Source organism: Tricharina praecox (assembly GCF_024521635.1).
Source record: "Tricharina praecox strain CBS 144465 chromosome Unknown BZA05scaffold_2, whole genome shotgun sequence".
NCBI lineage: Eukaryota > Fungi > Ascomycota > Pezizomycetes > Pezizales > Pyronemataceae > Tricharina > Tricharina praecox.
The window spans coordinates 1562548-1576835 of NW_026250404.1; the positions used below are offsets into that span (position 1 = coordinate 1562548).

Genomic DNA, 14288 nt, shown 5'->3' on the forward strand with positions numbered 1-14288 from the left:
TGCGGCACAAGACAGAGATCGAAAGATCGATATGAGTAGTTATACAGCTGAAACGGGAAGGGGCGTCCTTAGTTGGGTAGACCGTAGTTGATCACAGCACACGGACCCTTTCCTGCTGCAGCTTCGTCCTCCTCCTATGATTTGATACATGCCTCCAGCTGCTCAGCTCGTGAAACGCCCAAAAATAAATATTTGAGGATGGGTGCTCTACATGATCTGCCAGACACAGGCCGCACAGCAGCACCCAGCACCCAGCGCCTCCAGAGCTCACTTCCCAGAGCGGTGGTGTTGATCCGGGGAGTAGATGTGATGTAGCAGAGATACTCGAGCGCGCGTGCGTGCGTATGTATGTAGGTACTCTAGAGTACGGTAGGTACAATACTCATTATACGTATCTCCACGTACGTACGTCGGTGGGTACTTTGATAGTTATCTCCAACCCACGCCGAACAGGGGTATCTAACTATATCTTACAGCAACACAGCAACAGATCCGAACCCCACAAGGTCCACCTGCATCAATCATCAATTCATCCTGCGTTTCTCTAGTGCGCTCAGTGCCCACGGACGCCGCCGCCGCCAAGTTACTTACACGCCGGTGGGCAGGTGGGCAGTTGGGCAGTTAGGCAGTTAGGCAGGCAGGCAGGTGGTGCTCGATGGAAATGAGATAGTTACCGGTAGGTAGAGTACTCTATTCTACTCTACTCTACTCTACTCACAGTCCACTCCACCACCACTCCGCCTTCACTCCGCCTCGCTCTGGGGTCTCGGGGGACGGAAGAATCCGCAATCATCCGATCCCGCAGTCCCCAAACACTCCTCATGGGGGGCAAGCAAGGGCGTGGGCATTGACCCCGCGCGCCGCACCGACTACTCTAGCTACCCGTACCTAGAGTAGGCAGGCAGGCCATCGAACGGTTTTCTCCACCACATCACATCGTTCCACATCACATCACATCACATTACATCCGAACATCACATCACATCACATCGCTCGTTCGCTCGCTGTCACATCACATATCCCATGACCCCACGGCGAGTGCCATCTGATTAATCGGAATTCGGCGATAACACTACGGTAGGTATGGAAGTGGAAGGAAGTGGAAGGTTCCGGTCAGTTCGATCGGATTGGGCTTTGGCTTGGGCGAGGGGACGCCCCGCTATTATTTCTGCTGGGGGTCGGCGGCAAATACCTTGAACTGTGAGGAGCGAGAGAGAGGCGAGAAACATTCGAGACGCTGGCGAGATAGACATATCCACCCAGAATACCGGTAAGTACGAGTCCCCTCGAATACGGCCCGCGCACTCTCTTTCGCGTCACTCTCACTCTCACTCTCTCTCACTCACTCGCTCTCTCTCTCTCTCTCGGCGCGTGGGGGAAGGAAAAGCGAGACGCTTTGATTGCCCATACATATACCCGCGGACGTGCAGCTGCCGCACAACCTAGTCCCCATGCGCAATCACTCGCCTGCCCCTGCCCTTCGCACCCCCCCTCCCTTTTTGCCTGCCCCTGGCGGCAGGGCGGTAAAAAGGGTCCGTGCAGGCGGCAAAGGCAAAGGCAAAGCCCTGCACACTCTGCACTCTGAACTTTGAAGTGCGCCAAATATTGGGGTTCGTTCGGAAAAGCTGCCGGGGGGTCTGGGGCCTCTCGCTTAAAATAGAGTACCTTCCACTCTATCTATCTATGCTAGGTATGCCATATGCTATGTATCATGCCTCGCAAACTCACTGAGAACTTCACCGACAAGTTACAACTGCCGTTGAGACTTGAAGGTGTCACGGACTCGCGGTTGATATCACTCACTACTCGGTACAATACATACCATGAGTAGTAGTGACTGACTGGCCCGCTCAGCTCCTGAGTCCTGTGGCGGTGGCAATTCAGGCGGGCCATGCTGCCATGCTGGCTCGCTACCTTATACCCACCTAGTAATCTTGACATTTGTGACTGGAGAGCTGGCTCCCTCTCGAATGTGATTCCTCGCCCTGTTGGGATGTACTCCAGGTACTCGGGTGTAAGGGTAAGTGGTGCACCCCATTAAGCACCATTTGGTAGTGGTGGTGGTGCACGACTTTTCCTCACACTGGAGTACATACTGGTACATAAGTTATGACCCCCCCCCTCCCCCCTCCCCCCTCCCCCCTCCCCCCTCTCCCCTGGTCCAGTGATTTTTACGTAGTACCTATGAGCGACCCAAGGATGGCGAGGGAAGACTCGAGGGGAGGGGGAGTTCGTCCAGCCGCTAACTACGGTAGAGTACGCGGCTAAATTTCCCAAAACGCCAGCATGCTCGAACGCAAGCATGCTCGAACCGGGGGCCAATCAGCCGTGCGTAACAGTTCCCGTTCTCGGTCACCCCACGGGCCACGAGCAACTACTATCAACGAGTCCCCCCCTAGTGGCCCGTTGACGTTGTGGATGCGGAGGGATCGGCTACCTACTCTTCCTAGTGGGGTTTTACCTACCCACCTACCCACCTACTCTATCTACGGTGGTATCTATCTATCTGTCTATCTAGAGGATCTTGCGCCCGCCCGCCATGCAGACTCCGTGTGCAGACTCCGTGGTCCGTAGTCCGTGGATCTTGTGATCACATACATACATACATCCATCCATCCATCCTATGTACAGTACGGGATGCATCTTTTGGGTGGGCGGATGTACGAATGCGAGGGAGCTGTGTCACGATACGATACGATACGGTTCGGGCATTCCGCTTCTTCGTTCCCCCTGGTTGAACAACGGCGACGAATGTACGACGGCCGCGACGACAACGACGATGGCCGTGACGATCGATACGGTTGCGGGGTGCCGAACTCCCGAATACACCTACACCTACATACCGGACCACGTCCTGTGTGTATGTCTGTCTGTCTGTCTGCCGGTTTGTAGGTTTGAATGATGTGCCCCTGTGGGGAATGCGGGGATGGGATGGGAGCAAAAGTTAGTTCCGGACCGTGTCGTTGTCGTCCAGTGTATTGTACAATACTCTACTATTATTGTAGGCCGGCCGGAGCTGGTCGTAGAACCACCAGGTATACTATGTATTACATTATACATACGGACAAGTCACACGATTTGACGTCGACGAACGACGTCGACGACGTCGGGAGTGTTTGCGCAGCGCAGCGTGGAGTAACTGCTATAGAGTAACTAGAGTATCCAAGCAAGGAAAAACAAAACAAGACAAGACAAGACAAGACAAAACCACTCGGCGGGGCAGTGGGCACTGCGCTGCCGGCCGGCTTGCTTGGAGACGCGTCAGTGCAGTGGGCATCCATCCATCCATCAGGCGGTGCGCTGTTTCCTACCCCCTCCCCCTCTGGGAAGTATGCATCTCGAGCGAGCGGGGAGTGGGGGAGGGGGAAGGGGAAGGGGAGCTCATGGCGGAGAAGGATGGCGGGCACCGGACTGGCTGGCTGGCTGGCTGGCTGGCTCGCTGGCTGGCTCGCTGGTCTCTTGTTTTTTTTCTCCTTCCTTTCCTTTTTGGTTTTGTTTTTTCCTTCATTCTTCCCTTCCCTAGCCGTCACTGTCACTGTCACTTGTTTGCAGCAGCAGCGGGCCCTTTCCGGGCGAGCGTGTGGTAATGGCAGTAACCGCCATGAAACCTTGAAAAATATTCCCTCTCCTCTCTGACGCCGACTCTGCCTGTACCTCTGCCTCTGCCTGTGCGGCGGCGGAGGACCCGGGGATGCATGTACGGCATTACTTACTTCTCGCTGTGTGTGGTAAACGGCGCCGTGGGCGAGATAGATACGGTGCAGTGGGTATAGTTCGATACCCCACGTCCTCGCCGTCTCCGATCTCTGTCGCCCTCTGTGTTTTCTATTTGCAGATCCTAAGTTACTCTACATACATGCGGCCGTCTGGGGACGCTGGCCTGCTGGAGGCTGCATGAGAAGAGGTCATTGATTCATGTTTTTCTTTCCTTTCTTTCCTTTTGTTTCCTTTCTCTTCAGACTCGGCGCGGGGCGGGGCGCGGCGCGGCGGCGATACTTCTCGCTCTCTCTCGCTCGTTCACACTCGTTCGCGGCCACTAGGTAGAACAGTGCCGTAGGCAGCCGGGTGTTGTCCGTCCGGAGGTAGGCAGAGTGTGTAGCGACTCGCGAGTGGTAAGCCGGTATGTAGGTAGCAGGGAAGAAGTCAGAAGAAGGAAAGAAAGAAAGAAAGAAGAAGAAAGAAAGAAAGAAAGAAAGAAAGAAAGAAAGAAAGAAAGAAAGAAAAGAAAGAAAGAAAGAAAGCACGGTGCGAAGCGACGAAAGCAAGGGCCAACATCAATTCCAATTCCTCACATCCTCAATTCCTCACATCCTCAATTCCTCACATCCGCACCGTCGTCGTCGGCGCCGGACCGATTACCGAGCTGAAAAAGAGCACTCCCGCACGCACGGCGTAAAGTCCAATCAGCAGCCGTGTTTGGGCATGTTTCGTAACTTTCGTTGTGCGAAACTACTACTCTGGTTAGTTAGTTGGTGCTCTAGCGAGAGGCAAGAGGCAAGACGCGAGGACGCGAGGAGGCGAGACGAACGGTGGGTCTGTGCGGTGCGGCGGTGGGGCGCGGCTGAGAACCAGGAGCTCCCCTCTGAACTTTGAAGGGCAGTAGAGTATGGTACAAGGTAGAAGCTGGCACGCGCGGCGGGGGGACGTCGGTCGCGTCGGTCGGTCACGTAGCACCCACCATCCAGCCCTCGGCGGCGGCGGAGGGATATCGCTCAAACTCTCTTTCCCTCTTGGACGTTTGGATCTTGTCCTCCTCCTCTTCCCCTCCTCCTTTCTGTAAGGTACCAAGTACTCTGGCAAAGTTACTTTTCACTTTACTTCACTTTACTTTAGAGCTCTCCTACCGGCATGGCGTGGCGTGGCATGACATAACTACCAATTAGTAGTAACTAGCATGGCATGGCATGCCATGGCTGCCCTTCCCTGTGTCACATCGACACTGCACTCATCCCACATCCCACATCCCCACGTCCGTCGGACCCTTGCTCTCCTCCCCCTCTCGCACTTGCACTCCCACTCCCACTCACACTTCGCTCGTAAATTCGTAAACGCACAACACATCCGCTAGCTACAGTAGCTAGCGACGACCCTGACCCAAGCAGGGTGGGGCTGTCTCGAGATGGCTGGATGGATGGATGGAGCAGAGTCCATACTTGCCTCTCACTACAGTTATGTACCACTCTGGGCACCACTCTACCCTCTACCACTCTACCACTCTACTCTACTCTAGGTAGTAACGCACTCACTCACTCCCACACGCACGTCCACGTCTCTGTTTGCTTTGGTGCTTGCTTTGGTGCTTGCTTTGGTGCTTGCTTTGGTGCTTGCTTTGGTGCTTGCCTGCTTGCTGCCTGATTATTTCACTCTACCGACGCCCCAGCTCGTGTCGCCACCTCCCACTGATAAAAGGCCTAATGTGCGTCCATGGATGGTCGCGTTTGAAATGTGCGGATGCGGGAGTGGCCGACTCGGGGAGGAAGATGAAGAGCGACGTGACGGCGAGCGAGGGACGTGACGGAGCGAGCGAGGGAGTGACCAAGTGAAGTGAGCAAGTGGATGGAGAGACCGAGACCGACACTACTCTACTAACCTATACAGAGACGAGAGGGGAGAGTTGTTAGAAACGAATGAACATCCCTACCTCTTTCCCGGCCCCTACTCTACTCTACTCTACTCTATGATACGCTTCTACGCTGGATGCATAACTACCGTAGAATTAACTACACCCCACCGCGAAGGCGGAGAGCGAGCGAGGGACAGAGGGAGCAAGATCTTGGAGCCACCGTTTCGGCTACGACTCTTGGCAGAGCTACCGCAGCGGTAACTTGTGTGTAAGTGGCCGAGCAGGCTGGCTGGGGGGGGGTTGCGTACTCGCTCGTTCTGTTCTGTTCTGTTGGAGACACACACACACACACACACACACACACACACACACACACACACACTTGCACACACACTTGCACCCCCACAGAAGGCGAATTTATCTATTTTCTTCAGGTCAGGTCACGGCCCACTCGCTACTCTACCCACTCTACCTATGTACTCTAGATACCTACTCTGCCTACTCCACTTCCTTGGACGTGGATCCGTGGTTTCGAATTATCCCGCAAGCATTCGGTTGGAACCTGTGCTCTCCTGTGCCTGTGCGTGTGGTTGGATACGGAGAGCCCCCAGAGAGATAGGTAGTTATCGAAGTTATCTATCGGACTCCTCGTTGTGGTAGGTATCTGTAGTGTGTGTGCGCGCGAGGAATCCGAGGATGTGTGTGTGTGTCTGCTGAGTGGATGGATGGACGCATACTCGCATGCTCGCCCGCCGGCCGACTGGGCGTCCGTGGCAGAACATCTCCATTGAACGAAAAGTGCATCTGTATGTAGAGTAGATTGCGGCAGTATGTGGGTATGTAGCAGTGAACTGCCTACCCAACTGCCCAACTAGCTGCCGGGATGCTGTGGATGCTATGGATGCCATGGATGTGCATGGGAATGGGAATTCCGCGTCTGAGGAAGTATGCTAGGTAGGCAGATATGTACCGTATCGCTCTCCAAGTGGCAGGAGAAGTGTGTGCGTATCTATGGTAAGTAACTCTCCTGACGGACGGACGCGGAGGCGGTCGACGACGGGGAGATGTGTGTGTGTATGGGTGGGTGTGGGGATATTCTGATGGACGACGAGGTGGTCGACGACGAGGTGGATGATGAGGACGAGGACGAGGAGCAGTACCTGCCCTCTACATCATGTTGGAGTTGGCCTTACATCCGAGTCGCGATACCGATGCCGGTTCGGCAGCTGGCGGACTGGCTGGCTGGCTGGCAGGCAGTCCGTGCTCGAACCAACAACTGCAACAACATCAACAGCAACATCAACAGGAACAACCACAATCACAACAGCAGCGGCGACAACGTCAGCAATTGCACTTTTCGTAACTTGAGCTCTTTGGCTAACTAGTACCAGCTCCTACATAGTACTAGCATCTACTAGTACTAAATAGCAGAGAAGCTTGAACGGCGCAATAAGCCAGCGCTAACCACTCTAACTACCGGAGGAGAGTCCAGTCAACTTCGCACGACCGCAGTCTCGTCCTTCTCGCGCATCGGCCCATATGATTTCGCCACTCCCCCCAGACTTCTCCCAGGGCCAAACCTCATCTCGGCCCGCACTTAGTTGCTAGCAACTAGAAGCTCCTTTTTGGTCGCTACTCCGTGATAGGTAAGAAGCAGTCGAGAGAGCTGTCCAAGTGGCGTACTAACTAGTAGAGCTCCCCTCTAGCTCACTTGCTTGCTTGCTCGAAGTGGCGGCGCAGAAGTTCACAAAGAAAAAACAACATCTACTCTACAAAACAAAAGAAACCGAAACCTTCAAGCAAGCAAGCAAGTCAGTCAGTCAGTCAGTCACTTACCCACCTTTTTCCTTCTTTTCTTCTTTCCAAATGACAAATATAAAAACACCATAGAGTAGAGTACTTGGCGCCACCCTCCCCCCACCCCTCTGAGAGGGCCGCGGTCGTGGTGCATAAGTGCATACTACCTATACCTACGGTGGCGCAAATTCGTGTTTCTTCACCCTTCACCTGACATTTCATCCGTGCATATTTGTTTCTTCTTCTTCTTCTTCTTCACATCCGTGGGGTTTTTGCCATCCGTTAAACCTAGGTAGAATTCAGACTCGCTCGCCAGGTCGGTCGGTCGATCGGCGTGCCATGGACCGTGCGAGCGAGCGAGCTGGATGCCCAGATTTAATATCCTCTACACACGGTAGATACGGTACCTATCCAGGTGTGTTTTTTCCTGGCCTGGCCCTGCAGAGAACATGTGGCCTGGACTGCTGAGATATGCGCGCCCGCCCGCCTGCGGCAACTTGCTACCTACCGAGTCATCCGGCCGGCCGGGCTCTCCAGCTATCCGCGAACTTCTCCTGGATGTTGCAGGCGCCCCGCGGGGATGGAGTGGATGGCGATTTGGGCTCGAGCTCGTGCGAGTGCATGCTCCTGAATAGGTGTACATAGATGGATACATGCGTACGTAGGTAGGTAGCATACGTACATCGGGGTACATACCGGCTGGTCACGACTCACTGGTGAACCTGGGGGTTTTCAGGTCCGGATCTTAAGCTTTGAGCACTACCTACGGGCTACCCAAAGGTGGTTGTGGTTGTGGTGGTGCTAGGTAAGTGGAGTACGAAGGTACCCATCCCTCGCACTCGCCTACGACCACAACCGACCCCATGCATGCGTGCGTACCCCATATCACGGAGCGGCGGCGGCGTGGTGGGTCGGTCGGTCTGTCGGCCAAAGGCGAGGCAATCATTCGCATACTTTGGCGAGCTCCAGGACTCCATGTACTCCAGTACCTAGTGTACTCTACTCTACGTAGATGGGTAGATTTATTTTTTCGTGAGGCGTGGACGACTGATGAATTTTTCTTCTTCCTTTCGGGAGGGGAGGGAGGGAGCGAGGGAGCGAGGAATGGAAGGAACAGAACAGTGGTAAACCGTAAAGGTTGTGTGGTATCGGTATTGCGGTACCTCGAACACACACACCCACACACAGCACACACACATCCACACATCCACACATGAATATCCCCTCTCCCCCCCCGCTCGCCGGGCATATTGTTTTTTTTCCTATTTTTTCTTTTCTTTCTTTTCTTTTCTCCCTCCCTCCCTCGAGAGAGATCATCCGGGGTCCCGCGTTTTCGACGCTCGGTTTGGTCTGGTTGGTCTGGTTGGCTGGCCTTGGCTGGAGCTCCTGGAGGTGCAGAGGTGGAGCGGCCTGTACTCTACCCTACTCTATGTAGGATTGGATTGGATTGGAGAGGGGAGGTGGATGTGAGCAGCAGGCGAGAGCCGTTGAACCAGGGGTTTGGTGTAGGTGGCCGTGTGCTTTTTGCTTTGCTTTGCTTTGCTTTGCTTTGCTTTGCTTTGCTTTGCTTTGCTTTGCTTTGGGTGGGGAGGGTGGAGGGGGGGGAGGGAACGCAGGGACCAAGATTTGCGCAACCAGCAACGCAGCAGCAGCAGCAGCAGGAGCATCAAAACCCGAAATAAATAAAATTTCTTGCATTTGCTTTTGGACTGCAGACTGGAGAATCGAGATGCATACTCTACTCTACATACATACTCTGCACGAAGCAAGGTGCAGGTGGGGGTGGAGGTGGAAGTGGTGGTGGAGGTGGAGGTGGACTTGGCCGTGGAGGTGGAGGTGGTGGAGGTATTCGTGGTCGTGGCACAAAGCGGCAAAGCCAAAGGAGGAGGAGGAGCGGTCATGTCCGCGGCGGCCTGACCTGGCATGGCCATGGCATGGCACATCTGGGGCGGCTTGCAGTATGCCAGTGAGTGCTTTGTCCGGTGGTAAACAGGCGGGGGGCGGAGGGCGGGGGGGACAGCGAACGTCGGGAATTGCTATGGATGGGTTGGAAATCCGCCGGACCAGATGGACGTGGAGGAGGAAGATGAAGATGAGGCGGTGGGGGAGGAGGAGGACCTCGAACTCGGGTGTCACGTCACGTAGGTAAAGTAACCATCGTCTATACCTGCAGTTGGAAATTTGGAATGCGTTGGTAGGTACTCTAGGTAAGTGGATTGGGAGGACGAGATGTTACGCGATCTAGAACCACCCCCTCCCCAGATGCGAAGGGATCTGGGGGTCTGTACATCCATACGGCCAGATGCTGCAGATGTTGCATGCCATGGTTAGGCGAGTTAAACCGGATGGAAGCTCTCCATCCGTAGAGTGTAACTCACTCTATTGCATGTCGTTGTCGTTGTTGGGGATACATATGGTACTACTTTACGGGCAGGCGGACAGGCAGACAAGACGGACGTTGTATTGCATGCGTGAAATATGCTGCTGCTGTTCTCCAGATATTAGCCTCTGGGGTGCTTTCGAGATACCCAAGCAGATACATATGTGGGTACTTGGTTACGTGCGTTAACGTTCACTCCCTGCGAGATGTATTTCCAATGCTCTCATGTATGTAGGTACATGAGTATAGTACTCATGTACCGTGATGTATGTCCCCAGGTGTCTCACATGACGGGCCATGGCTTGCTATGTAGCCCATCGCACAGGGCGGGGAAGAGGGAGGAGAAGATGGAGAAGAAGAAGTAGATCTTTTGCAGATGTGTAGGGAAGTTACCGTACCTGATGTATGTACTTGGGTATGTACTCGGGTGTAAGGGTAAGTGCTGCCTCACCAGTTTTTCCCCCATGCAGCTTAGTCACAACCACTCACTCATTTCATTGTATCTGGCTTAGTGTGCTTCTGATATAGACTAGTTCTTGTAATTCGCAATGGTGGTGAGGCACCACTTATTGGCAGCTCCTGGTACATGCAAGTACAAGGCTAGGTACATTGCGTACATACGTTGGGCGATTAGATAGTCCACCTACTTCTTACTTACTCCCTACATACGACATCGACGTCTTCAGAGAACTCCCATGTCAGCCGGCTCCGCTGATACAGTTCCAACACACCTCGTGGCCGTGGCCGTCTGCTCCTATCGCCTAAACGCTTCTCTCCCACCCACTTCTCGACTAGAGCTGATACTGTCTAGCAGGGACGTGCAGAGTATGGGTCTCACTCACTTCCATCCAAGCACCCACGACTTCTGCCAGATGATTGGGTGTTGGTGCGATGTGATTTCGAGCCTCGTTAACGTTCCCTTCAGGCACCCACCGCCACGGCACGGGACAGGGTAGGCGATAGTACTCCAGAGTACTGCCTGCGACCTCGAGAGATGAGGGAGGGACTTGAGAATTCGTGGGCACAGACACACTGGCTGGCTGTCTAACTGCATGACGCCGCCGCCGTCGCCGTCCACGGTGGGAAGGAGTGACAGAGTGCCGATTGAAGTGCAGTTCTTCCATCGGAGGGGGGGGGGGGGGTGTCGACGGTGGCCACCTCGGGGCAGTTGCCGAAAACACGACCACCGTGACCATGAAACTTGCACTTTGCTCCCGGGTGCCTAGTGAGTGAGACTGTTGTTGCTATTGTTGTTGTTATTATGGCTGTTGTTGTTCCTGTTATTATTGCTGCTGCTGTTGTTGTCGTTCGAACCGTGGGCCTTCACCGAGACATACACATTCGCTATCCAGGGTGCTCTACCTATCGCATGTGCGAGGCAGCAGAGACATACATACGGTACATGCAAGACCCACTTCGGTGAAACATACTTGGGCTCCCTCGCTCGTTCGTGGTGTTCTCGCAACGAGTCGAGTGGTTCCGTCCGGTCTGCGTATACATGCGCCCCTTAGAGTACTCTATGCATACACAGGAGGTTGTCCTGGCCAGTCGAGAGGGGAAAGACACCTCTCAATTGATCCTGGACGCCACCGATGTGACGGGCCGCTCAGCCTCCCGGATGCTGGCTTGACCGCGGAAAGGCTGGATGGATGGATGGAATGATGGACATGGAATGATGGACATGCAATAATAACAACGACAATATCATCATCATCATCATCATCACGGTTTAGCTTGCTCGTTTGAACAATCGTTTCTGCTCCTGGCCAGAGCCGACCGGCCCGCAGGTTGAGACGGGACGAGACATCGAAGCTCTTTTCCGGACCGCTGGTAGTTGGAGCTCGAGTCGTGCGGGTGGAGTGAAGTTTCACGGACCGTTCGTCTTTCCTTTTGGTCGCGCGAACGAAGCTGTCCATAGAGTAGTGCTATTATATAGTGGATATACTATGGCTAACCCAGCAAGCTTCCTCTTTCTCCAGAATATCCGTTGGTGCACTTAGCAGATATCTACCCGTGCCAGTGCGTGAGGAACCAGGGCCACAACAACGCCGAGAGTCACTCTCGAAAGTGTCTCGCCGTCCGCATAATCGTCGGAACTATAGTCATCGGCCCGGCCTCGAAACGGGTAGGGAATGTCCCGGACTCGGGGATTGTTGCCGGGCTGGACGTGCTCTCCGATGGCAGTATCGACAGTACATACAGTCGTGAATGGATAGCAATCGAACGAAGCGGACATGGATTATCACAGTCGATCCCAGTGCTGAATCCAAAGGGCAGGAGAATACTTTGGCTATCAACTATGGCAGCTACTTACATATCTACTCTACTGTGGAGCGGAGTGGCGCTCCAAAGTACCCGCCATGTGGCCGTGGCCATGGGGACATGATCCTCAGCCCCCCGTCCAGAATCCGCACCGGGTACCCCATAGCTTGTCAAAGTACGGCCCCATAATAACTACCGTCCATCACCCATCACCCATCACCCATCACCCATCACCCATCGCCAACCGTCAATCGTCCATCTCCCTCCAGAAGCACTCAGGTATCCACCAAGTACACCCCAACCGCCGTCCATCGCGCTGACCATCATCCCCCGACAGTCCGCGATCGCAAGGGTGGATTGACCCGTTCGGACGATCAACTCGGTACTCTGTGCTCGGGAATTAGCGCTGCTGCTATGTAGGTCTGTATGTACGAACACCCAACAACTCATTCGCCGCCGCCGTACCACATTCACTCTCGCTGTGCCTTAGTGGCACTCTGAACACTCATTCATCAACCCACATCACAAATCTGCAGCTGCTTTTGGTGTCTCTCACTCCACACACCACCTTCTCCGCCCGCCGCCGCCGCAACTCATCAACTCTACGCAACGGATTCGAACTCTACTCTTCGACTTCATCCCCCCATACTTCCTCCCCCAGTCAACAGCTTCCCCCCCTCCCACTCCCCCATCCCACCAGTTAAACCCGCACCCGCACCCACCCGCCGCACCTCCACCACCACCCACCTCCCTTCTATCGAATATCGCCGCTACTGCTATTACCACAACTCACAACGCCCCCCTCCCCCCAATAATCCTAGTCAACACCCACCGCATCTCTTTTACCACCACCACCATCACCAGCAGCACCACCACCACCACCACCACCACCACCCCGAAAGATACTATATGGAAAGCTGTGTGTGTGTGGTGCCTGTGTGTGGGTGTTTTCGGCTCCAACCAAATCTCCGGTTTACTTCTCTCTTTCTCTTCCTCTCGAGCACTCTCTTGTTTGTTGAATGAGTAACAACATCCCACATCCATATCCGCATCCGCATACGCTTCCATTTCCATAACAAGGCCCGGACTGCCCTGCCTCAAACCGCAATACTCCTACACACCACACCATCACTTTCCCACTTCCACCACTTTCCACACACACACTCACACACCCTGGAAAACATACAGCTACAGCTACCAGAAGCTGCCACTACTACTACTACTACTACTACTACTACTACTACTACTACTACTACTACTATTACTACTACTGCTGCTGCTGCCGCCCTCCTGACCAACCTGATACCACAACCACTACCACTACCACTACCTACCACCACCACCACCCCCAGCCGAAAAAAGTTCAGCTTACCCATTTCAACTCCTACATACAACAACACATATCATCCCCCGACCCCCTCGACCATCTCCCTTCCCGCCTTTTCCAATCGTCAACTACAACAAACAAAGGAAGGCACAAAAAATATCCCGTCGACTCCAGCAATTCCCTTTCGTCTGATCTTTTGTGTCGCTCGTTCGTCGCCCTCCCATCGGTAACTGATCGATTGAAACTCTATTCCGCTCCGACCACCGAACACCGCCAACTGGCAACCACGACCCATCGCAACTCGCCTCGTCTCAGCCTTACCAGCCCGTCCAATTAAACCACGAAATCGAAGCTGTCGTTTCGCACCAGAGAGATATCACCATCCACCATCCGCTTCGATTACTGGAGGACTGAGTCTTCACCACTTGCTTTTTGCTGCGGCTGAATTGAAAGAGAAAAGACAACTGAAAGAGAAATAGAGGGAGAAAATTAAAGGGAAAATCTTCAGCTCTGAAGAACCTTTGGGATACCTGAAGGCTCTCCGATAAATAAAACAGAAGAAAAATAAAACATATTCGCACCGACAAAGTCGGGCAGCTTCAGGCAGGTTCGCCCTGCACCAATCGCCAACATAGCGGCCGATAAGTCTCAGTCGCCGGTCGGTCAGCATTGGCCTGATCGGTTGTTGTCGTTAAGGGACCAGTACCACCAACAACACCAGTTCCCTCTGTCTCCCGACAACACCCAGCCTCGGTACGCGACCGACCAATACAACAACGGAAACGGCAACATCGTCTTTCGGGACGGGTTCTGGAGTCCGACAAGTGAGAGGAACGGCTCAGGCTCAGGCTCAACCAGTAGGAGCCCGGACGAAGCCAACAACAACAGCGACGGTTTCTTCCGTATGGCAGATGCAGGTCTGCACCATTGCCACTCTAACCGAAGCTTCGGCAGACTCT

At 54.1% G+C, this 14288-nt stretch overlaps 1 protein-coding gene across 1 annotated transcript; it reads left to right on the plus strand.

Annotated features, from left to right (window-relative positions):
• Nucleotides 1–3396: 3396 nt before the first annotated feature.
• Nucleotides 3397–6981, plus strand: BZA05DRAFT_415292 (uncharacterized protein; the record flags this gene model as incomplete). Its single annotated transcript, XM_051485301.1, has 12 exons — nucleotides 3397–3454; nucleotides 4466–4529; nucleotides 4604–4658; nucleotides 5381–5416; nucleotides 5739–5831; nucleotides 6049–6143; nucleotides 6234–6267; nucleotides 6378–6399; nucleotides 6439–6517; nucleotides 6556–6577; nucleotides 6610–6903; nucleotides 6949–6981. The coding sequence occupies 12 exons, from the start codon at nucleotides 3397–3399 to the stop codon at nucleotides 6979–6981; spliced, it is 885 nt and encodes a 294-aa protein (XP_051343653.1).
• Between the last annotated feature and the right edge of the window lie 7307 nt (nucleotides 6982–14288).